The sequence below is a fragment of the Ornithorhynchus anatinus genome, chromosome 20 (assembly GCF_004115215.2).
Source record: "Ornithorhynchus anatinus isolate Pmale09 chromosome 20, mOrnAna1.pri.v4, whole genome shotgun sequence".
NCBI lineage: Eukaryota > Metazoa > Chordata > Mammalia > Monotremata > Ornithorhynchidae > Ornithorhynchus > Ornithorhynchus anatinus.
The window spans coordinates 25399155-25423770 of record NC_041747.1 but is presented as its reverse complement, the minus strand read 5'-3'; the positions used below and the strand labels follow the sequence as shown (position 1 = coordinate 25423770).

The 24616-nt window shown below is 45.9% G+C and overlaps 1 protein-coding gene and 1 long non-coding RNA gene across 12 annotated transcripts in view; one reads left to right on the top strand and one right to left on the bottom strand.

Moving 5' to 3' along the window:
- Positions 1-840, top strand: part of DEUP1 (deuterosome assembly protein 1) — a 62236-nt gene extending 61396 nt beyond the window's left edge. For 9 of the 10 annotated variants that reach the window (XM_039914956.1, XM_039914953.1, XM_039914954.1 and 6 more), the window contains one exon: positions 199-576. In XM_039914956.1, coding sequence (XP_039770890.1) covers positions 199-375 — 177 coding nt within the window. In that variant the 3' untranslated portion in view covers positions 376-576. Of the gene's footprint in view, positions 1-198; positions 577-601 lie in introns of those variants that run through there. The other variant, XM_039914951.1, reaches the window with a different exon arrangement.
- Positions 841-12050: 11210 nt separating this feature from the next.
- The window catches only part of LOC103170374, a 30487-nt gene continuing 17921 nt past the window's right edge, over positions 12051-24616 (bottom strand). Inside the window, exons 3-4 of one of the 2 annotated variants that reach the window (XR_003753902.2) lie at positions 23693-23795; positions 12051-12185 (exon numbers count right to left, since the gene is read on the bottom strand). This is a non-coding gene — a long non-coding RNA (uncharacterized LOC103170374). The remainder of the gene's footprint in view (positions 12186-23692; positions 23796-24616) is intronic. The other variant, XR_003753903.2, reaches the window with a different exon arrangement.

Here is a 24616-nt window from a genome sequence, read left to right as displayed (position 1 = left end):
GATTAAGACTGTGTGCCCCATATGGGATCGTGTCCGATCTAATTAGCTCGTATCTACCCCAGCGCTTAGAGCAGTGCTTGACACCTAGTAAGCACTTAATAAATACCGTCATCATCACCATCATCACAGCAGGTTCTCAACAAGTGCGATTGATTGGTCGACTGATTTTCTCTACTGACGTGGAATTTTCTGGTTCAGTCTCCCTCAGATATGTCATCCCCTGCTCCCTCAGCAGCCCAGCATTTCCTTCTGGAGGAAGAGAATCGAGCCAAAGAATTTGAAAAGCTTTTAGATAAGCACATTGATGAACTGCAAAGGCACACAGACCACACTCTAAATAAATACACCAGGCTAAAACAAAATAGACATGTATGAGCATGTAAACTCTTTATTTGTTGTGGCAAAATATTTATGAAGCTGATTAACGAAACTGGGAAGTCTCGTTCTGTTTTCCTGAGTACACAGGCAGTTGGAAAGTAGCACGTATCTTTTTGTATAAAGCTGTTTGAGTTTCAACTTCACATGCTAAATTGTTCTGCTGTAGAGTTACTATAAAATAAACATGATGCACTCCAACAGAGGGTTCTTTTTTTTTTTCCAGCCTAAGGAATATCTCAGAATTAAATACGCAGTCTGCTTTCCACTTGAGTCATGTAAAAATCCATTTCCACAGGAGCGACGTAAAGTGAGTTTAAGTCACAGGAGTAATCTTCGTGTAAAAGGATTTAGTGCTACTCAGTAGTCCTAAAATTGGAACATCTTGGATTTAAAAGAGATGTAGTTTTATTTCTTTGGGTGCTTAAAAATGGCATATTATTTCAAAAGCTACTGGTGAAATGATAGGCTGATATTCTCCTTTGTTCTTAACACTGAAGGACATCTACTGAGTTCTGAGCACGTTTTTAAACACGTATGCTATCAAGGCCATGAAAATTAATTGCTTTTCTATAACTTCAATATCCATGATCAGAAAAACTGAAGTCGAGGTTGTAGATTCCCATCACCACTCTGTTTTCATTTTCTAAACTATCTGTGGACCTGGAATTTTCCTTGTCTCGATCAGTGCCAGATGAATATTTTTGGAAAGGTCATGAAGAGTCTCTATATATTCAGAGCCCAAGGGCTTTTCGTTTTTTCACCTTATTTCAAAGGAAAATGCATGGGGAGCTGAAGCAAAAAAAAACTGCTTATGATACATTGGTAAGGTTTCGTCTCTGCTGATCTATCTCACGAGGACATGTGGAGGCAACTATTAGCATATTAGCTGAAACCCACAGAAAGTGGGAGAGCACCCCAAGAGTTCAGCTTTCTCTTCTCTTTATCCACCAATCTGCACCCCTTCCTGGCTACTCCCTCTACCATTTTCTTAGTGGTTTTTGCCCGGCCTACTTTGAACCTCCTTTTTTGGCCCCTGGGCCCCACTTCTCAGCTACTCTGAACCCCCTCTTTAAATCTTCTTTGTCTGCTTTCACTGCCCTGAGCCTCTGGTTCTGTTTTTCTATACCGATGTCACAGCTAGGCTTGCTTTGGTCTGCACTTGGCTTAAGACCACACATGCTCAAAAACCATCCTCCCTTCCCGACCCTATCCCGTCTTACCTCTGCCCCTGCAGGTTCAGTTGTTTCCTTTTTTTTATGGCATTTGTTAAGCGCTTACTATGTGCCAGGCACAGTACTAAGCACTAGGTTAATCAGTTAATCAGCTAGTCAGGTTGGACACAGTCCCTGTCCCACACAGGGTTCACAGTCTTAATTCCCATTTTATAACGGACATAACTGAGGCTCAGAGAAGTTAAGTGACTTGCCCAAGGATACACAGCAGACAAGTGGCAGTTTAGGGACTAGAACTCTGGTCCTTCTGATTCCCAGGCCCACGCTCTATCCACTAGGCCACTCTTGCTTCTGTTGTTGTTGTGACAGGGCCAACCTGATGTCCATGTTTTGATTCTTCATGTTACCGTTAACATCAGCGTTATGGTTCAATATTTAACTCTACATTCTGATATAACATTTCTTAAAAAAACCAGGAATAACATTATTAGCAACACAGATACTTTTTAATTTCCTGGCTGGCTCCTGAACCTGAACATCACAAGAAAAAAAAGCACAAATATTTTTGTTGTTCTGTGTAGAGAGACTATTTTGAAAGAAAAGAAAAACGAACAGTGAAGAAACTCATAAAAGCCTTGAGCTTATAAAAGTACAGACAAGAAAATAGATGTAATGGTCTTTCCTACTCCCAAAGTCTGTATACCATTTTGCTCCCCATAAACCAATTTAATCAAAGGTAAAGAAAAGCACTTAATCAAAAGGGATGTGTTGTAAATTGTCTGTTCCAACCAAGACCTGACTTAAAGTAGTCCCTATCTCTTGGGCAATGGGAGAAAATAATTGTTTTCAACACTCTGTAAGCATGATTCTTTTGAACCATTAATCCTTTCCTTTCCTCGTGAGGAAAACTGGTGAAAACTGTGTGGTCATTAAGCAAAACGGGGGCCCTGAAATGGTTGACTGAGATTCTGGGTCCAAGCAAGAATGATCATAGAACTAGTAGGTCCAGGGCAGCCGGGGTAGTTGATGGGTAGAGCGAGGGGGTCTTCTCAGAAAGCGGGTGCCTGGCAAAATGGGTCACATCCAAGAAGATGGAGGTATTGCCCAGTGGATGGAGCACAGGACTGGGAGTCAGAAGGACCTGGGTTCTAATCCTGCCCCCGCCACACATCTGCTGCGTGACCTTGGACAGGCCACTTCACTTCTCTGGGCCCCAGTTACCTCCTCTGTAAAATGGAGATTAAGACTGTGAACCCCACATGGGACATGGACTGCGTCCAACCTGATTAGCTTGTATCTACTCCAGCGCATAGTACCGTGCCTGGTCCATAGCAAGCGCTCAAAGATACCATTAAAAGTTTCTCTGGGCTGTAAGCTCCCTCTCTCTGGATTGGGAGCTTATTATGGGCAGGGAACGTGACTGCCAACTCTCTTGCACTGTACTCTCCCAAGCACTTAAAACAGTGCTCTGCACGAAGTAAGCTCTCAATAAATTCCATTGATCGACTTCTTCACCTCAGTATAATCATCCACAGTAGAGAGTTGAACACCGTCACTGAATTCCGCTACATGGTCAGTTTGGTCAAATGAAGCAACAATAGCCAAAGAAGTAGAAAATAATCAAGAAAGCCAACAAGAGGCCTTTGGGCTGGTGGCAGACACAGCACAATACCAGGCTGGCACGGTCTTGCCCAACCTCCTGCTGAAATGGGACCAGGATGGCAATCGTACTCAGTGGGCTTTTCAGAAATCCTCACTTTTGGCCTGTCGCTACAGTAGGCATATCAGAGTCAGGGAGCCAGGGAGGGCAAAGAGGCAAATATTTGTGTCTTCCCTTGTCTTCTGAGTCTCTGCTTGGGGCTGTGTCTCTATCTTTCTGTGTGGTTTATGTCTCTCTCTTGTCTCTAGGTCTCTCTGTGTTTGCCTGTATCTCTGTTGGGATCTGTTCTCTTCCTCTCTATCTCTCCCTACAACTTCTCTGTCTGTCTTTTCTTCCTTCTCCCCCTCTCTCTTTGTCTCCTGTTCTCATCATGCTTCTGAAAGAACTGGGTCTGATGCTGCTAAGGGAAATAGGAGAAAATGTAAGGAAATGCCTTCTCCATTTCCATCGTTACTGGCCTTTCCTCTTTCCAGAGACATAATGGACTGTCTGTAAGAGGAGGCTTTTACTTGGCTAGTGCTCTTGGGAATTAGGGGGATTAAAATAATCAAAAGGAAAAGCATCATAGCTAATATTCCCACTTAGTGTCGTGACCCTAACCCTGCCAAGTTAAGGCCTGTTCTGGTCTAATGGAAAGAGCAAGGGCCTGGGAGAAAGAGGACCTGGGTTCTAAACCTGAATCTGCCAAATATCTGCTGTGCGACCTTGGGCAAGTCACTTCACTTCACTATGCCTCAATCTCTTCTTCTGTAAAATGGCAATTAAATCCTCCTCCCTCTTACCTAGACTGTGAGCCCCGTATGGTACAGGGACTATGCCTGACCTGATTATCTTGTATTTACCCCCAAATTTAGTACAGTACTTGATACATATTCAGCTCTTAACAAATATCATGATCATTGTTGTTATTATTATTATTCATAAAGTGTCAAGTTTATTGCTTTTGTCATTTTTTGAAAATCTACGTGGAGAAAAAATCTTCACAAACCCTGGCCTGATTTAGCTCAAACTTTGCTACAAAAAACCCCCACCTCAATAAACCTTTGAGCTGAGGCAAATTTTGGGAAGGTTCCTCCCTCGAGGATTTTAGTTGAGAAAGTTATGAGCAGCCAAACAAGCTTTTCAACTTTAAACATAATATGCACTATTGTGAACACTCTCCAGTAATAAATCTGAGGGTTAGGTGTTGTTGCACCCAAGAGTTTTAACCGAATAAGCAAAATAAATATTGGAACCTCTGAAAATAATCTTGGATAAATCATGTGAGACAAGAGTGAACCCTGAAGCCCAGGAAACAAACAAACATCTGCTTCTTCCTTTAAAAGGAGCAGGATAGAAGGAGTAGGAATCTTTCCATTCAGGGCAAGATATGGAGCACAGAATCAGTTACAAAATGAGCTCAGTGTGCGTAAGTGGAGAGAAGCAGCCAATCACAAAGCATTTTCTGGACAATCAAAGTTTGAAGGGTTTAAATTATAGACGTAGGTCCTGTTCTCAAGGAGTTCACAGTCTTGTATAATCACCTGCTGAGTTCAGCGCTTAATAAACACCAAAATTAAATGACAAAAATCCATTGAGAGGGTAGGAGGGGTTGAGGGCTGAGTTGGTGGGATGGAGAATGGGTGGCATTAATCGGACTAACTGTGTCCGAGGAGGCAGGCTGTGAGCTGTTGTGCCAAAGGGAAAGGAGGTGGCATGGGGGGTGGAAACTGGGAGATGTCTCCACATCCATGGGGAAGTTTGGGAGCGGGCTGTAAGGTGGGAAGCAAGGTCAATGAAGCATTGAATTCCGGGAGGTGAGCTGATCAGGACTTGTCTAGTGCTCTCCAATTTGGCAATGTACATCTCCTGTCTGCCTTCCTTGTGGTGAATGGACTTTTCAGAAATCTAAATGGCTAAGAGGAAGGACATGGTCTTCTTTTCTCCGAAAAACCCAGTCAGGATTTGAGCACCCTTCACAGTTAAATGGTCCACTGCTGAATACATGAAAAACATCCTGTTCTGCCTGAGAGAAATGGGATTTGAAAGAGGACATCCTGATATTTATTTTTGAGATTTAGAAAAGAATTGCTCTTTATCGCTTCCGAATTTGAATATTCTATTCCTGACGCACATCAGGAGGGGCTTATCTTGATTTGGAATCGTCTCCATTTTATTTTGATCATGACTAATCCGTTTCAATTCCTCTTTATCTCGGATAATCTCGGTTTTATCCAGGGAATCAGGAACTAATGTGGTCGGGAGTCCAGAGTTTAAAAACTTCGTGGTTCCTCATCTCACCACCGTCACTTAAGCCTCATTACTGTTTTTGAAAACATTTTCCCACTCAGAGGTGTCTGCGTCACCTTCAGTTTCAGTAAAGAAAGCAGCCAGTTAGGTATGCTTAGAGTCCCTGGGTTCACCCTGGCTCGTGGCTTTCTTACGTGGCTTCCCATCAGATATTTTGCAAGTTTGGTGACTTTCCCAGCAAGCCCCTTGGGTGTCGGGGTGACTCCCCCTAACCCAAGCAAAGAATGAGCCACACGAGACTGTGTATAACTGTTGTAATAAAAGGCATTTGCCCTGCTGGGGGATGTGCATCACCGCATCCCACTTTTAGAAGAGTCTAAGATTCTGTGTTCAGTGGAACAACTCCCAACCTTCCTCTCTTCTAATCATAACGAGAACTGCAAGAGTTGGAGGAGAAGGCTAGTATGTTATCTTCCGTTGGATCCAAGGAAAGAGTCTTTTTTTTAAAAAAAATGTATTTGTTAAGCGCTTACTGCGTGTCAAACACTATTCTAAGCACTGGGGTAGGTATGAGTTAATTAGGTTGGACACAGACCCGCATGGGGCTCACAGTCTAAGCAGAAAATGAGGCATCAAATGAGGCAGGAAAAGCATCTTCCGGCGATATTAATGAACCCTTCAGTTTCTATTCTGATCTCATGCGTTTTGGTGAGCGTGCCTCCAACGGCACGAGGTGTTAATAGCCTTCTCGGAAGATTGGGTCCTTTCCAACTCCCCGAAGGGCTGGAGATAATACAGATGACTCAATTGAAAGAAGAGAAAGAGTTGTAGACAATTGCATTGTTTAGTGATGAAAAAAATACCCAGAATAGGCAGGGATGGACTACCAGCTGAACCGCACAAAATCCTTGAAGGAAAAATGAGGGCTCGTCCCCTCGCGACCATCCAGACGGGTCCGGTGGATGGTACGTTGGCAGAATTGCCAAGTGCCAATAGAAAAGGACTGTGGGAGCAGAGTTAACTCATCTTTCGGGTCTCTATTGGATAGAGACTGGAAAGAAGTTGGTACATTGAGCTGAATACAGGATCTTGTCCACATCTCTGGGTTTAATGCTGTACCAAGGATAGGTTGGCACAGGGCTACCCCGCTACCCTGTCCCGGCAGGGTAGCAGAAATGCCCAAGTAGGTTTGAGGAATAGAGGGACTTGCCCAGAAGGGATGAACTGGCTACTGGGAGTTTGCTTCCCACATCCCGGAGAGAGAAATACCTCTAGCCGGGGTGTGGCTGCAGGGTAAAGGGGGGGATCAGTCATCCCCTTCCAAAGCTCCCGGTGAACTCACTGGAGACACCTACCATAACCGTAATGATGAAAATATTTATTACGAACCTATAATGTGGCAGGCCCCATGCTCCGCGTTGAGTAGAAACCAGATAATCAGATGGGACACGGAGCCTGTCACTCCTGGGTCTCACAGTCTAAGAGGAAGGGGGAGCAAATTACCTCCATTTTATGGATGAGGAAGCTGAGGGCCAGAGAGGTTGAGTAATTTGCCCAGGGTCACAGAGCAGGCCAGGGGCAGAGCTGGAGCTAGGACTCAGGTCTCTAAGTTCCCAGCCTCACGCTCTTTCCGCTGGGCCGCGATGCCCCAGCACAGCAGCAGCAGCAGCCGCCGCAGCAGTAGTGCAGGGAACGTTCCCGTTCTCCTATTAATCACAGAGAACTGAGGGGAAGAAAGTAATGGGAAAGTATAGATTGGTATCACTCAGTGTGCACTCGGTCAATAATCCCATCATCAGAAAACAGCTAGCACGCTCAGAAAGGCGAGAAAAAGGAGTTCGGAGTTTGATTCTTTTGCAGCCTCTCTGAGGCTGGGGGAAGAGCGAAGGAATTGGGGAGGAGCATCTGGAAGAGAAAGGGTCTCCGACAAGAGGTAAACCAGAGAGCAGAATATGGCTCCGGCCCCGGCTCCGGCCAGCCTCAGGCCTCCGGTTATTGGCCTTGTGGCTGGGTCAAAGGGCAAGGCCAACTTGGCAGCGGCTGACACAGGCCCAGACCTTTGATGGCGCAATGGGGAATGGCCCCTCTCTGTTCAGAATTGGGAGGGGTCCGACCTGCCGCTGTCCCTCACGGGGATCGAGATCCCCGGGAGAGCAGACCTGAGCACCAGCTGGGACCCACGACCTTGACCCCCGGGTTGGGGAGGGAAGCTGCATGAGTTCCTTGAGGCAGAAGAGCATTGTTGCCAGGGGGTTGCTGGGAATCCATGTGCAATAATAATAATAATAATTATGGTACTTGTTAAGGATTTAATATATGCCAAATGCTGTTCTAAGTACTAGGGTAGATACAAGTTAATACAAGTTAGACACAGTCCCTGTTCCACATGGGATTTACACTCTTAATCCCCATTTTATAAATGAGGAAACTGAGGCAAAGAGAACTGAAGTGACTTGTCCAAGGTCACACAGCAGATAAATTGCAGAGCCGGAATTAGAACCCAGATCTTTCTCGCTCACGGGCCCCACGCTTTATCCCCTAAGCCATGCCAACCTCTAACCACTGGGGTTCTCGGCTACCAATCCGTCAGTTGTATTCCTTGAACGCTAAAATCATTCACAGCTAGGAAACGGAAAGAAATCGGTTACCTGGAGATTAGCTGACCACTAAAGAAAGGATACACATTTTGGCAAACGAGTTCCACTTAGCTACCACCTCTACCAATTTGTTAGTGTCCGCCTCCCGCTGCTAGTGACTTGCCCAAGGTCACACAGCAATCCAGGAGCAGAGCTGGAATTAGAAGCTGGGTCTCTGGCCTCCTAGTCAGGTGACTTTCCCATTAGGCCATCCTGCCTCTTTTCAGAAACAATAAGATGCTTGGAACTGAAGCATGAGAGGTTGAGGTCTGGCAGAATGGTGCGCTTGGGAGAGTAACTCCAGAGAGGACGTGGGGGTCTGGAAGCCAACTCTCTTATTGTACTCTTCCCCTAAGCGTTTAGTACAGCGCTCTCCACCCGCTAAGCGCTCAGGAAGTATCACTGCTTGATTGATCGGTAACTTCGTATTCTCTCCTCACCCCATTGCCAGCCTGACTGAGGTGATGGGCCCCTCAGGTGGCAGCAACAGGGCGAGGGTGAGGGGCTATGGGACCCGACCATCCTATCGATTAAATGGGTGTGCTGATATCGGAGCTCAGAGAGGAATCCTGGCATCACAATTCCGGAAACCTCCTTCTTGTTCACGCCTACAATTTCCGCTTCCGTGACACTGGAAGCATTATATAAATGTCTATATTCCCCTTTAGAGTGTAAGCTCGTTGTGGACAGGAAATGTGTATTGATCATGGGCTGAACCTTAGCTCTGCCCACGTTGGTTTGGGTAAAACATGAGTTCTTCTGCCTCCAAATGACCTTCTAAATAACCCTCTTGTTCCATGCAGAATCAGGGAATTAAGGCTCCCCTAGCTTGGCCACTCGGTGAGCTGGGGTCAGAAGGTGGATCCTGGGCCGGCAGCTTTGCCGATTCACCTCCCGATCCTAGGAGGGAGGATGCAGCGTCCAGCTCCCAAAAGGGCACTGTGTCTACCCTAGGGTTTATCACAGTGCTTGGCACATAGCTAGAGCTGGACAAATACCACAATTATTATTGCAGTTTCTCCCAGGCACAAGGAGAGGAGAGGGGACCAGTTTTATTTAAAGGCAAATGCCCAAACATTGCCCGCTCCTGGGGTAGGATGGAAGGAAACAGAAGGTTCCTGTGACTACTGTGACAGAAGGAATCCTGGGCACACACAAAAACACACCTCTCTCTCTCTCTCTCTCTCTCTCACACACACACACACTCTCTCTCTCTCATTCACTCACTCACTCACTCTTCCTTCTAGGAACAACTCAGCAGGATGTTTATCAGCATCCAGCATGAAAAGACCAAAAGCTTCCAATGGGAAACCAATTCTTCCGAAAGGCAGGTAAGCCGAGAGCTAAGGCAGTGTGTGGGTCCCACCCCGCTCACTCAGAGAAGGCCAATTTCACTAATCCATCTTTACCTCACACTAATTCACCTTAACCTTTCCCCAGGGAAAGGGCTAGAATAGAGAAACTCTCTACTCAGAGTTTTCCATTTCGGCATTTCCGATTCCTTCTTTCCCTCTCGTTCTCAGAGCCAGCTCAGTCGTGGCCAGAAATACGATGCGGCTTTTTCAGTTTTGGGGCGAGCAGACACAACCACTTTCCGTGGTTGAATTGCTGTCACCCAGAAAGCACAGGATGGAAGCCCATCTGGGTTCCTGGATCTTCCAGAGAGTTGGATTTATTTAGGCAAGGGGAGAGGCAGAGACAGAGGTTGTCTTCTAGTCTTTTAGCCCTGCAGGGCCCAGACCCAGGGGCTTTTTTACCATTTTCATTTTGCAAATGCTGTATTTGAAAAACAGGGTAACAGAGTGGCCTAGTAGAGCACAAGCCTGGGAGTCAGACGGTCCTGGGTTCTAAGCCCCATTCTGCCACTTGTCTGCTCTGTGATCTTGGGCAAGTCACCTAACTAATGTGTGCCTCAGCTCCCTCATCTGCAAAATGGGGATTACAACTGGATGCCCCATGTGGGACATGGGTTGTATCCAACCTGACTAACTTGTATCTACCCCAGTGTTTAGGATAGTGCCTGGCACATAGCAAGCGCTTAACAAATACCATTTAAAAAAAATTTAAGCCAGTGCCTCAGCCTGGGCAAACATAATGGAACACCACACTCCAACACCCACTAGAATCCCACTATATAAACATGGTCCACACTGTTCCTCTCCTATCCTGCTGATTATTGAGAGCTCTGAGCCCAAATTGGAATCTCCACCCTTATTACCATCCTCCTCCTCTTTCTCTCTGCATTCTGCCAAAACCTTGGGAATAGATTGCGCCATCAGGGAGTGAACCAGGTGGCAAGAGAGATTAGAAAAACACTTTTCCACACCCAGATCTCTCCATAATCAACAGTGGCAGGAAAGGAAATATAGAAGCAGGATTGGCTAACGGGCACCTGATTTAGAAAGAAGAGAAAATTGTGAAATCAGCTTGCTGAAGTTACCCTGCTGGTTCTCCAAGGCCGGGGCCGAAATTGTCATTTTTCTTCAGAGTTAAAAAGTTTCCTGGAGAGGAGGGGGTGGAGAGAGGCGAGGGAATTTGCATCGAAAAGTCAGCTGGATCCTCGATTTAATTTTATTACATGTTTTCATTTCAAAACCCAAAGCACCCACCCTTTAAGCCCAAAGCAGCTTTCAGGTTGCTCCTGTTTGCACACTTACAAAGACTTCAAGGTCAATGATGTAAGTAACCATTCATGCTGATATTCCAATTAAATCTCTATGGGGGGAGGGGGAAAGAACATGAATGAAAGTCACTGTTCTATCACTCACTAGACTCTCTGAATCTGAAGATTATTCCTTTCTAAAAACATCATTTTAATGAAAGAGGAGGGTGGGAGGGAGAAGGGAAGAGAGAAGGGGAAGATAGTGAGGGGACAGGAAAGGGAACCGGAGCCGGAGGTTCTGGCTTCTAATCCCAGATCTGCCACCTGCCTGCTGTGTGACCTTGGACAATCACTTTAACTTCTCTGTGCTTCAGGTCCTTCATCTGCAATATAGGGATTCAATACCTGTTCTCCTCCTACCTAGAGAGTGAGCCTCCTGTGAGACAGAGACTCTGTCCGTCCTGATTAACTTGTCTCTACCCCGGCGCTTAGTACTGTGCTTGGCACACGTAAAGTAGCACTTAACAAACTCCATCATTATTCATATTAGAAAAGAGCAGCCAGTGATCGTAATAGAGCCCCCAGGTAAACCCCACCCTGTAGTATAACTTCCTGGGCAAACACGATAAACATTCAACCTTAAGACTATTATCTCCTTTATTCCAAAAATAAATATTTCACTTTTGAGTCGGTGTATTTCAAATCACATTAAGCCCAAAGAAGAAATATAGTCCCTTTGGAGGTGGTGGAACATAAACACACACACTCACACACACATACGTACAGAGGATTCATGAGAACTACATTACAGATAATGGTGATGAGTCGACAGCGGATTCATACAGATTTATGGCACTTCTCCTTTCACCACAAGTCGATTCAAGAGAAACAACAACAGAACACCATTTCTAAGTCAGAAAAGGCACAAGAACTGGACCATTAAGCGTATGGCACATTCACCGATCATACATTCCCTAGACCTTCCACGACACCCTGGGCAACTTCAATCACGGAAAGAGGAGTGCGGAAGGCAAGCTGAGACACTCTCTCTCTCAAGTTTCGGCATCCTTAAGAATGAGAAAACGTGAAGCGATTTTTTTTTCTTTTTTTTTTTTCCTTTTTGGCTCTCTCTTCCCTCCTCTCCTCATTCGCGGGACGAGTCCCCGGGGTTCTGAGGCTGGAACGGCCCCTGCCTCATTCGGTGGTTGGGGGGCGTGTGGCCACGTAGACGAACACCACGATCAGAAGCACGACCACGGCCAGCGTGGGCAGGACCACCGTGGTGATCTGCTGCCGGGCCTCCTGCATCGCCTGCTTGCGCTCCTTCTTGTCCTTGGACGTTTCCTTCTTGGGTTTTCCCTTGAGCTGCCTCATCCTTGCCGGCGGAGGGGGCGGGTGGGGTGGCAAGGTCCGGTGGACGCGGCGGGGAGTTCTGTTCCGCGGTCAGATGATGCCGCGGTGGGTGTCGAAGCAGAGGACTGTTGGCTCGGTGCCTCTGGCTGGCAGACCTGTAATCGAGATAATGACAATAATTATGGTATTTGTTGCGCACTTACTACGTGCCAGGCACTGTACTAAGCACTGGGTGGATACTAGCAAATTGGGTCAGACACAGTCCCTGCCCCACGTGGGGCTCACAGTCTCGATCGCCATTTTACAGATGAGGTCACTGAGGCCCGGAGAAGTGAAGTGACTTGCCCAAGGTCACACAAGGAGAGGGAGGCACAAGGGCTGCCCCAGTTTACCCTGACTGAAAGAGCACAGGCTTGGGAGTCAGAGGTTGCGGGTTCTAATCCTAGATCTGCCCCCTGTCAGCTGTGGGACTGTGGGCAAGTCACTTCACTTCTCTGCGCCTCAGTTACCTCATCTGGAAAATGGGGATTAAGACTGTGACCCCCACATGGGACAACCTCATAACCTTGTATCTACCCCAGTGCTTAGAACAGTGGTCAGCACATAGTAAGCGCTTAACAAATACCATCATCATCATCACCGGACGATACTGGATGATGGTTCCACTGTAGCCCTGAGTCCTCCCTTCTGGCCAAACCGCTTCTGGGTCCGGAGGGTCCAGAGTCGGCCCGTGACCCGGCAGCTTCCCCAAACCCCTGGATATCAGCTGCACACGGGTCAGTGTCCCCGCTGCGGGTCAGCGAACCCGGCCGACCGGGTTTCAAGATAAGGGGTGCGGCCGGGTAGTCTGAGGTGAGTCGGGCGAGAGCCGAGATGGGTGGGGCGGATCCCTCCCTTCATGGGATGCCCCCCGTCCCCCCGGGACGACAATAACAATTGCGGTTATCCGTTAAGCACTCACTACGTGCCGAGCACTGTTCTAAGCACTAGGGTGGTTACAAGCAATTCGGATCGGACACGGTCCCTGTCCCACATAGGGGGGTCACAGTTTTAGTTCCCATTTTACAGATGAAGTAACTGAGGCCCAGAGAAGTGAAGTGTACCCAAGGTCACACGGCAGACAAGTGGCAGAGCCAGGATCAGAACCAGGTCCCTCTGACTCCCAGGCCCCTGCTCCAGCCACAGAGGGGCTTGGCTTCCCCTTTTCTGCACACTCAGCCCAACGAAAACCAAATTACTCCCCACAGAATGTCACCAACGCCCCCGCTGCAGATTAATAATGCTCCCGGCTTCTTGTTCCACAACCATCAGAGGCTGAATGAGCACATTAAGCACCACCCACCCCATTTAATACCGAGGATCCCCGTGTCAACCACAGTTCACCAACTTCCCTCCAGTCCCGCAGCTTCCTCTCCGAGATGGGTTGATAGATAAGGATAGCCGCATCATCTATCGCAAGAAATTAAAATGTCAAGCACTTTCAGGCGGCTGCGGGTGTTCGGAGGCAAACGCCCCCCGCCGACACACTTAGTGGAGATCGGAGTCCACTGAGGAAGCAGAAATCTCGTTCTGTTGGGCTGTGAGAGGAATGAAAAATAATTTGTTCTTCCCGGTGGGGTGGAGGGGGGGAGGGTTGTTTCAAGGACTTAGCTTAGCGCCTGGCATTCTCAGAAGAGGAGAGTGATTCTACATGATGCTCAGAGTGTAAGCTCCTTGTGTCCACTCGATATTCACCCCTCTCTCAGGCCCGCAGCACTTACGTACATGTCCGTACCCGTGTTTCTTTATGTTAGTGTCTGTCTCCTCCTCTGGACTGTAAGCTCCTTGCGGGTAGGGAAATACTAATAATAATTATGGTACTTTTTAAGCACTTACTATGTGCCAAGCTCTGTTCCAGATTTAGTACCTAAACTGTAAGTGGGAAAGAGGAGGTTGGGATGATTCTAGTGTTTTTTCTACCCCCATCACTGTCTCCTCCTGCTAGGTTCCTCCCTCCCCACTTCATGGTAAGCAGGGAACGTGTTTACCAACTCTGTTGTACTGTACTCTCTCGAACGCCTAACACAATGGTCTGCACATAGTAGGAGCTCAATAAACACCACTGATAGACTGATGACGCCCCCCAGCCCTCCTCAGTTTTCTTCCCCCACTTCCTTTTCCAGCGATCCTTGTTGGGAGATGCGCCTCCAGGACTGGTCTGAACTCCAAGGTGCCTGACCAGTCGGGGGACGGACCCCCTAACCCCAACCTCAGGAGCTACAGATTTAGTTTATTCATTTACTCGATCGTATTGATTGAGCGCTGTGTGCAAAGCACTGTACTAAACGCTTGGAAGAGTACAGTATAACAATAAGCAGACACATTCTCTGCCCACAGAAAAACTTACAGTCTAGAGTTTTGGTAGCAGCGCCTGTGAGTACATGCTAATTATTATTACGGTATTTGTTAAGCGCTTATTATGTGCCAAGCACTGTTCTAAGCGCTGGGGTAATTACAAGGTAATCAGGTTGTCCCATGTGGGGCTCACAGTTCTCAATCCCCATTTTACAGATGAGGTAACTGAGGCACATGCAATGGACTTAACTAAGCAGTTGGGAAATAATGTGTAAATTGTGTAATAATGTGCAATGTGTAAATACCTCTAGACTGTGAGCTCCTTGTGGGAAAAGAGTTTGTCTACCAACTCTGTTGTACTCTCCCAAAGGCTTAGCACATTGCTCTGCCCACAGGAAGCACTCAATAAATACAACTGACTGACTCTAAAATGCTTATTGTGTGCCAAGCACTGGGCTAAGCCTGGAGTAGATACGATATAATCGAATCTGACACAATCCCTTTCCCACATGGGACTCAGAGGATAAGTGGGACGGAGAACAGGTATTTTATACCCATTTTGCAGGTGAGGTAACTGAAGCACAGAGAAATCAAGTGACTTGCCCAAGGTCACACAACAGAACAGTGGCAGAGCCGGGACGAGTGGTCATGGTCTCTGACTCCCAAGCCTGTGCTCTTTCCACCAGACCACACCGCTTCCTGTGACACAGAGTTCCTGCCCAGGGGGAATTTGCAACCCAACAGTGGAGTAATATTTACACGCAGTAGAATCAGAATATGTAAAGCGAATGTTCGGTTGAACAGACATGTCTACACAAGTATGTGTGTGAAAGAGAGAGAGATGTCGATGATGAATAAAAACAGATCCATCAGGCAAAAGTGGTTATTGGGTTGTTTCCACCGAGGAGCTGAGAACTAGCCCAAGGACAAGGATCAAGAGCAGAATGGTCAGTTTGACTCGACCAGGCCAGGAGTCCAGCGGGGCCCCCAGGAAAATTAGCATTCAGGCAGATATCTTTTAGAATTCACCTTAAATGGAAATAATTTTCTTCCTCTCATACCCACCCCCCCAACCCGATTTCCTCTTCATGGTCACTTGAGGCTTTTAGAGCCTCAATCAATTTGACTCTTTTGGTGGGAGCCACTCACATTAAAGATTTAAAGCTCTTGCTGCAGAGGTGACCAGTTCTTTATTTCCCTTGTCCGTGCTTTTCCCCCAAACTAACCTCCTGCTGCGTTGAGTTTAAATTTAGCCTGGCAAACTGCATCTTGTGGAGACAAACAGCGCGTCTCCTGGGGCTCAGTAGATATGTGTAAATCATGTCTTTGGCAAATTTCTCTCTGCTGAAACGGTGCTAGGTGTGCTTTATGAAAAGAGGGGAAAAGGTATCATCTGTCTCCTTTCAAAAGTTGCCTTCAGATTATCTCGTCATAAATCAACCCTATCCCTATGCAAACTTCTATTTGCTTCTTATTTTTATCCATATCTTCCTCTGCTCCTGGAGGGTGAAGACCATCTTGTGTGGATCTTGGGAAAGATACTGTCCCTTTAGACATTACATGAATACACCACCCTAGTATCAGCACTTGGGCAGTTACGTCTATTAGTTATTTAATTACTTACAATCACTCTAGTTAGAAATAGTATTCATTCAACTGTGTTTATTAAGCACTTACTGTGTGCAGAGCACTGTACTAAGTGCTTGGAAAGTATAATTCAGCAATAAAGAGAGAGAATCCCTGCCCACGCCGGGGTTACCTGTCTCCTCTCTGGTACCGTTTAAGTTTCTCGTGGGCAGAAAATTGCATGGAAAGACTAGGGGGTTCTGGCCATGGATTCTCTACATTCATTCATTCATTCATTCAATCGTATTTATTGAGTGCTTATTGTGTGCAGAGCACTGTACTAAGCGCTTGGGAAAGTACAATACAATAAACAGTGACATCTCCTGCCCACAGTAGAGCTCACAGCCTAGGGGCGGGGAGACAGACGTCAAAACAAATGAATAAAATGAAAGATATGTACCTATGGGCTTTGGGACTGGGGGGGTGGGGAGAGCAAAGGGATAAATAAAATGACAGACATGTACATAAGTGCTTTGGGTCTGGGAAGCGGGAAGAGCAAAAGGAGCAAGTCAGGGTGACGCCGAAGGGACTGGGAGATGAGGAAAAGTGGGGCTTAGTCTGGGAAGGCCTCTTCAACATCACTGAAACCTAGACTGTAAGCCCTATGTGGCACAGGGACTTAGTACGTACCGATTATCTAGTATCTACCCCAGTGCTTAGTACAGTGTCTGGCACATAGTAAGCGCTTAACAAAGCACCATAAAAAAAAATTCTGAGCCATCATCCCCTGTGTCTGACTCATTAGACAAGATGGCAGTGCATACTCCACACACACACACACACACACACACCCCCAAACGGGGGTTTGGGTACGAACATGATGTCTGAGACCACTTTCATCAGTCAATAATACTTACTGAGCACCGTGCTAAGCACTTGGGAGAGTACAGTAAGGCAGAGTTAGTAGACACGCTTCTGCCCTCAATGAACAGAGGGGAATAGAACAGAATAGAGGGGAAATTTGATTAAGTTTGATTCAAAGGAAAGTCGAGCCCTGGAACATAATCAATGGTGTTGCATTAGGCTTGTTCTGACCCTTGTTTTTTCTCTAAACCAGAAGCTAGTTTCAGACCGATTCTCTGGTGGCGATGCAAATGTCTGTATCAAAATATTACGAGTTGATCCTCTGACCCCGTTTTGGAGAGTAAAAGCTCCTAGCTGAATGCATGATGCTCGCAGAATTATCATGCTCACTTTTTCAATCACAACCCTCCGTTGTCTTGTGAGTGGGAGAGAGTTGGGGTGTTTTCTCAAATTATATACCTAAAGACAAAGTGCCCCACCATTAGCAGCACGCCACATTTACGGTAAGTACAGCTTCGAGAGACTCGAAATGATTTCACCGCATTCAGAAAATGAAAGCCACTGCAGTCGGCCAAGGCCGTCAGGGGAAACAACGAAAAAAGTAAAAAGAGAGAAAGAAAAAAGCCATTTCGATACAGTTCTAATCGCTGGGGGAGCAGAGACACAGTATATCTTCTTTAGCCCCTGAGGAAACAGCAAAGCGAGATTGCAAGCCATTAACTGGCCTTTCTGGTTTCGCCTAGCCAGAATGCTGAAAGTAGCATCTTCTTCAAAGACAAAAGGCTAAGAGGGCCAACCGCCTTCCCGTCCTTCCTCATCTGAATGGTACTGGGAAACTGCCAGAAATGGCTTAGAGAGGATAATAACAGTAATAATAATAATGACGATGATGGTATTAAGTGCTTACTATGTACCGCGCTCTGGGGTAGAAACGAGATTTTCAGATCGGACACAGTTCCTGGGCCACAGAGGACTGACGGTCGAAGAGAGGTGCTGAATGGGTGTTTTATCCCCATTTTACAGATGAGGAACCTGAGTCCCAGAGAAGTGAAGTGATTTAATCCAAGTCACGCAGCAGGCAAGTGGCAGAACTGGGATTAGAACCCATGTCTTCGCTCTTATCACTAGGCCAATCGATCTGTTCCCTAGTCTCCATAGAGGATCACATCTAAGGGTTCTAAAATGTTAGGCTGTAAACTGCTGGTGTCTTTTTCTGATCAAGCCCTCCCCTCTGTGTTGACTATACACTTGGCTGTGTTCCCCTTAAGGATTTTGGTACTCACCATAGCTCCGGAGCACTTAGGAACATATTATTATACTCTTCTATTTCCCCTGTCTGTAATTTCTTCCCCTGTAGACAGAAAGTTTCCTGTGGGCAGAGATCACGTCTACCAACTCTGTTATACTGTATCTTCCCAAGGGCTTAGTGCAGTGCCCTCCATCCTGAGAGCGCTCAGTGAATACCATTGATTGATAAAAATAGAATGTCTTCTGCTGGGGCCAAATTTAATGGGGTTATGGCCCCTTTAAACAGCTGCTAGGGGCAGTGGTGATGAGGGATTTAAAGCCAAAGACACCAGAAGATGCCAGGTAATCCCACCCTTCCTTGATGCCAAGCAGGACCTCCATGGTCACATTATCCATTCAGCCTTCTTTGCCCTTATCTGTTTATTAATTATCAACCAATGTAACCACCTCTGCTCATTTAGATTTACACTCATGCTCTTATCTAAAATCTACTCATCGACTAATTTCTGTTTGACTTCCCCTTTAGACTGTCAGTTCCTTGAGAGCAGGGATCATCTGCTTTTATCCTTTTTCCCTGTCTTCCGAGAGCCTACATAGTGTTCAGCCCATGGAAGATGCTCAGTAAATGAGATGCGGGGAGGGAGGCAAGAGGACGGGGAAGAGTTTGGCGGAGGGAGGAGAGGAAAGAGAGGAGGGAGGGGAGAGAGAAAAAGAAGAGAAGCCAGGGGAGGAGGGATGTGGGAAAAGGGAGGTTTGGGGAGGGAGGAAGAGATTCCAGACTGGATTCGGTTTTGGGCCGGCCCTTCCCTGTCTCACAAGTCTGGGCCTGGAGATATCTTTAGTATCTTTGGCACGAGATATTTCCAGGCCAAAGACAATGAGCCGCAACTGAACATCAAATTCCGCTTTATCATTTTCGGGACCATTCTCTTGTCCTATGGAGTCCAATCTGCAACTTGAAACCACTTTCCAAAATCGGGAAATTTGACCATTGAGATAACAGCATTAACGCCCTCAAGCTGCTCACAAACAGAATTCAGGAAGGCCACACGGTGACGGAAAAGATTGATGCCTTTTTTCAGGTACCTGTGATAATCCCACGGTTATTACAAAGCTGGTTTTCGGTGCCCGTGATACAGAGCAGGTAAAGTTCGGGGAATGGTGTTTCTACGGAAATCTTCTGCAGCTGTAGTCACCGGCTTCAGGTTAGGAGAACAGTAGTCTCCAAAACCTAATTGGCGTTTGCATTATTTCAAAACAATAAGAGTAAACTGTGCAACTCAAGGCCAACCCACATTCCAGGGACCACCAATGAGCCTATTACCACCACTCTCCTGATGGCCACGTTTTACAGGAGGCCAAAGACAAAACCCTGCCTTTATGCACTTACGTCAGCCTGGTCTCTCTGCCTGTGTGATCTCGTGTTAGGTCCTGCTCATAGAAAGGGCTCTTGGTAGCATCATTGCCTCTTTAAGATCCTGAGGGGTTTGTTCACAAACTCTCCAAAATGAGGCCCAGGCAGGGATTGAGACTCTCAGGAATCAATCAACCAACCAATGGTATTCATTGAGCGCTCACTAAACTAAACACTTGGGAGAGTACAATATAACAGAGTTGGTGGACACATTCCCCGTCCACAACAGGCGTACGGTCTAGAGGGAGATGCCCAGAGCCACGTCATTCTTGTCACTCTGATGAGAATATCCAACTCCTGATGGACAACTTGGAATGTCATTCAACAACCTGACTTTTCATTAAAAGCTGGGCCCCCTTACTGAGCTTTAGATAATGAGCCCCATATGGGAGAGGGGCTGTGTCCAACCTGATTATCTTGCATCGCCCCCAGCGCTTAGTACAGTGCTTGGCACACAGTAAAGTGCTTCAAAATACCATCATTAAACAATTCCATCCAGCAACAAGCCAGAAATCTCTGCCCATTTGAAATGATTTACAGAAGGGATGGGGGACACGGGGAAGGGATATTATTAGCTACAACCAGATAAACTGATGAAATCCCTGTTAGTGTTTCTCAGTTTACCCCAATGTAAGACAGTATGGTATCGATGTAAACTAATTAAACTTGCTGCATCTCAATTAAGACCCAACGAAAATAAAGATCAGAAGATAAACGATGCAAAGCTGATCAGCCTGGCTTAGCTATTTTGGTTTGGTTTGGTTTTTTCCCCCAGGTCTGCTGGGAAAGAAAGAAAACTCTCAGACTGAACACACCTGTGTTCTTTGCCTTATGAAGGAGGAAGGATGGTTTTAGGGGTGGGCTCCACAATGCCTGTTTGCTGCAAGGAGTCCAGACAGTCTTCCAAAGGAAATCCCATTCCCCAAATTGGATCCACTCACATACTATTATTAATTAATACAATGATAATATTTGTTAAGCGCTTTACTGAGTACTAAGCACTGAGCACTGGGGTAGATACAAGGTAATCAGGTCAGACACCGTCCCTGGGAGCTCCTAAGATAAGGAAGGGGGAAAACAGGTATGACGAGATGGAAAATTAGGGAATGATCTCTCCCAAGATGAGCCAGTTCTTGAACAGCTTGACCTACGTGTCACCCTGGTCCTCTGACTGCCAGGTCCGTGCTCTTTCCACTAGACCATACTGCTTCTCAAGTCCTCTATCACCCTGGATACTGTACTTCTTTGTGTCTAAGAGGGCTAAGGCTGGGAGCCCCATATGACACAGGGACTGTGCCCAACCCAGTTATTTTGTATCTCCCCCAACACTTAGTATAGTGCCTGGAGCAGAGTAAACACTTAACAAATACTATAAAAAGAGGCATCATATAAAAAGAGACCACCATATCACAGGTAAGGAAAGCAGGCATCTTATCCCCATTTTACAGATGAGAAACTGAGGCCCAGGAGGGTTAGTGGCTCGCCCGAGATTACCCAGCAGGCTGGTGACAATCTAGCAGAGTAGAACCCAGGTTTCTGGATTCTAGAGCCCAATCTCTTTCCCCATCCATAAGGAAATAGGTGCCAACTGAGTCATGGCAAGAGAGTAGCATCTTTCCCCACCCCACCTCCACCCTCTATATTTGCTGAGGAGAGCTGGGGTACCGATCGGCTTCTTCACTGTTATTTTCTTAGTGGGAGGAAGCATGGGAACGAAAACGTAACAGTCAGACACTCAACCTTTAGAAGCCTGCAGATCTCCTAATTGGACCAACTGAAAAAAGCAGAAGATTTTCCCGTTCCTGACAATTGGAGAATAATTGCAGTAGATTCTACTTTAATAATAGGCCCCCAGTAGTAGGTGACACTGGAAGAAATTGAGAATTCAAAATTGAGGAGGTTGGTGGCAGGAGGAGAAACAGCTAGCATGTTGATGCACAGCTAGAAATTGAGGAGCAAGTGAAGCAAATTGTAAGGAAGGGATTGTGAATACAGGTAAAATCCCTTCATATCACTTGTATTTATTAAGCACCTATTGTGTGCAGAGCAGTGTACTGAGTGTTTGAGAGAGTACAAATTAGAAGACGTACGAATTAGAAGACGTAACCTCTGCCCTGAAGGGAGCCTTCCTACAGTGTGGTGGGGGGGACCAGGGTGGGGGCATAAATGAAAAATAAGTGGAAGTAATTAAGTATGTAGCTCGCTATATAGAGAAGCAGTTTGGCTTAGGAGAAAGAGCAGCACCGCCCCAAGTGGACCTCGGTTCTAATCCTGGCTTTGCCGCTTGCCTGCTGTGTGACCTAAGATACTTGACTTCTCTGTGCCTCAGCTTCCTCATCTGCATCATGGGGATTCAATACTGTCAGCCCAATAATGGACAGGGACTCAGCCCAACCTGCTAATTTTGTATCTGTTCCAGTGCTTAGTACAGTGCTGGACATATAGTAAGTGCTTAACAAATATCACAGTTACTATATTACATTCATAAGTGCTACAGGGGTCGTGAATACCTGAGCGCTTAGGCCGTGTGGAAGGGCTGACCCGGAGATAAGGTGAGGAGATTAGAGATTAATCAGGGAAGGCTCCGGGAGGAGGTGCTTTTCCCAGAGGGCTCTGAAGGAGGACAGACTGTGACTGTGCGCTGGGAAGCTGTCTACCAATCAAATGCTCTCCAGCTTCAGGCTGAAATGTGGAGAAGACTCAGAATCCGAGGATTTTTCTTAATCTGAGTTCAGAGCAATACCTGAAAAAATCGGCATTCCGGACGTAGGCGGTTTTCTAAGTGGAGCCACTCAATGCTTCGCTTCTCGAAAGCCTATTAATTTTCGAGATCTGGCAGGAACATAGTAAGGCTGAAGACGTTTGGAGGCTTTGATGTAACAGGACAACTTGAAACGGCAAATGTTTCTCTGTCTACCCGCCCCCAAATTAGTCCAGTTTGACTCTGAGTCACGGGGCTTTGTGCCAAGAACCAATAAGTCTGCTTAATAAACACTTGAAGTTTTACTTCTCTTTAGGTCATTTGGTAAAGGAAACATCGAATGAAAAACACTGGGCTGGTCTTTCTGCCAGTGTCTTCGGTTGGCTTTGAACACACCTTCTAACGTAAGCCATTCCTCCTACAGACCACTTGCTTTCTACGAAATCAACAGCAAGCAGAGATTATCTCTTAAATCTACATAAATATCAACATTGTATCAATGTTCAGGAATCCTACATCCTAAACTCCAGGAGAACAAGGAAGCTTGTCTGCCAAATGCCTAGTACAGACCTCTGCCTACGGTAGGTGCTCAACAAATAACCATGATTGAGTGAATCTGGAGGTTGAACCCGATGAAGATTCAGGAGGTTTGAAGGTGTTAGAAGTTACCTAAAAAAGTAGCAGGCTCCCAAAATATCTATTTCCCCGGCTTTTTCCCCTATTCCCTAGAAAATGGGCTGTGTACAATGTTTTATTATGGAAAGAATGCCTCGCTACTGTCCATAATTTGTAGGTTTTGGGGTTGAGCAAAGCATTCCTTGTCACTACAGACTGCAGAGGGATGACACAGATAAACGCCATAAAGAAATTCCAGAAAAAGTAACTAAGGTGGGGAATATTTTTTTTAAAATCTAATTTAATCAAGCAACTCTGATGAAAAGTCAAATTTCAGGGCACCAAAGATCCAGTCATCAGAACACAAGGGCTAAATTACTGATCAGTTTTAGAACAGGAAAGAAAAAAAATTAAGACTTTGGGACAGGAGGTACAGAAGGAATGCAAAATGAACAGACTGGATAGAATTCAATGGTTCAAGGGAAATCAACAATAGAATGAGAAAAACTTGACAGCAACAATTGAAGAAGCTAAAATCAAAATTCAGTCCCCCTAAGTTTGAAGAGGGGGCAAAAAAAAAAAATTAACCAGGCAAGCCACAAACTAACATAGTAAAGTAGGGAAATGAAAGGAGCAGAGCATTAAAGAAAACAGAAGACATTTCAAAAGCACCAGTGGAGAAAGAAAAACCAACTAACATTTATCGAGCTAAGCTAACTGTGTATACGGCTCACTGCCGGGAATTTTTAGAACAAGCAGAATCAGTAAAAATAAAAGAAAAAAACACACAAAGTCCATCACAGTAGCGACTACAATGTGTGTTTAGGGAGGAAAAACAAAATAAGCAATTGCCTCATCCTAGTTGACAGTACTATTTTTGCATCTTTTAAAATTTTCCCCCGAACACGGACAATACGTACTAGAAACTAGGCAGGTCACTGGTCTCTGCTCTCATGGCCACATCAACAAAAAGTAATAGTTTCCAGATCGGGAAAAACGGCAGATGAAGTTCCTGGAGTTATTCTGAATTTGAACCGGGGAAAACAAGTACCAGTTTGTAAGAGGGAAAGGAGCAAGGATGGAATGAATTTAACCCAATAATAACTATGGTATTTGTAAGGCACGAGGTGTCAAGTACTGTTCTAAAATCTGGGACAGGTACAAATTTATCAGGTCGGACAGAGTCCCTGTCCCACTTGGGGCTCATTCTAAGTAGGAGTAAGAACGGGTATTAAATCTCCATTTTACAGTTGAAGAAATGGACACAGAGAAGTTAAATGACTTGCCCAAGGTCACACAGCAAGCAAGTGGCAGAGTCGGAATTAGAAATCAGGTCTTCTGACTTCCAAACCTGGGCTCTTTCCACTAGGCCATGCTGCTTCCCAAGAGAAGAAAGGTCAACATTAGAAAGTTGAGGTAAGGCCTCCAAAAGGATAGACGTGAAGAATTTGGAGAAGCAGAATTAAAACAAAAGGAGAAACGGTCACAGATGCCGGCGGATGATACAAACAGTCCGACTTAGAAGAATCAGAGCTTCCAAATGACTGTACAGAGTTCAGGGAAGTTCAGCTCAAGATCTGCTAGGATATTTATTGACAGGGATATTAAAGGCTGGGTTGAGCCAGTTGCTAGTTAATTGAGCTTGATGAGGATGCTGTGAAGAGCATTTTGGAGCACAAAGCCTCTAAAACCAAAAAGGGGAAGAAGCTGACATAGTCGAGAGGACTTTAATCTTTTAAGTGTTTGCACTGGCAGGTGGCCTGCAGTTCTATGTTGATAAATTGAAAAGAATTAGGCTGCAAACAAAGGAGTAAAACTAGGAAATGTACTACATGGATGATCCT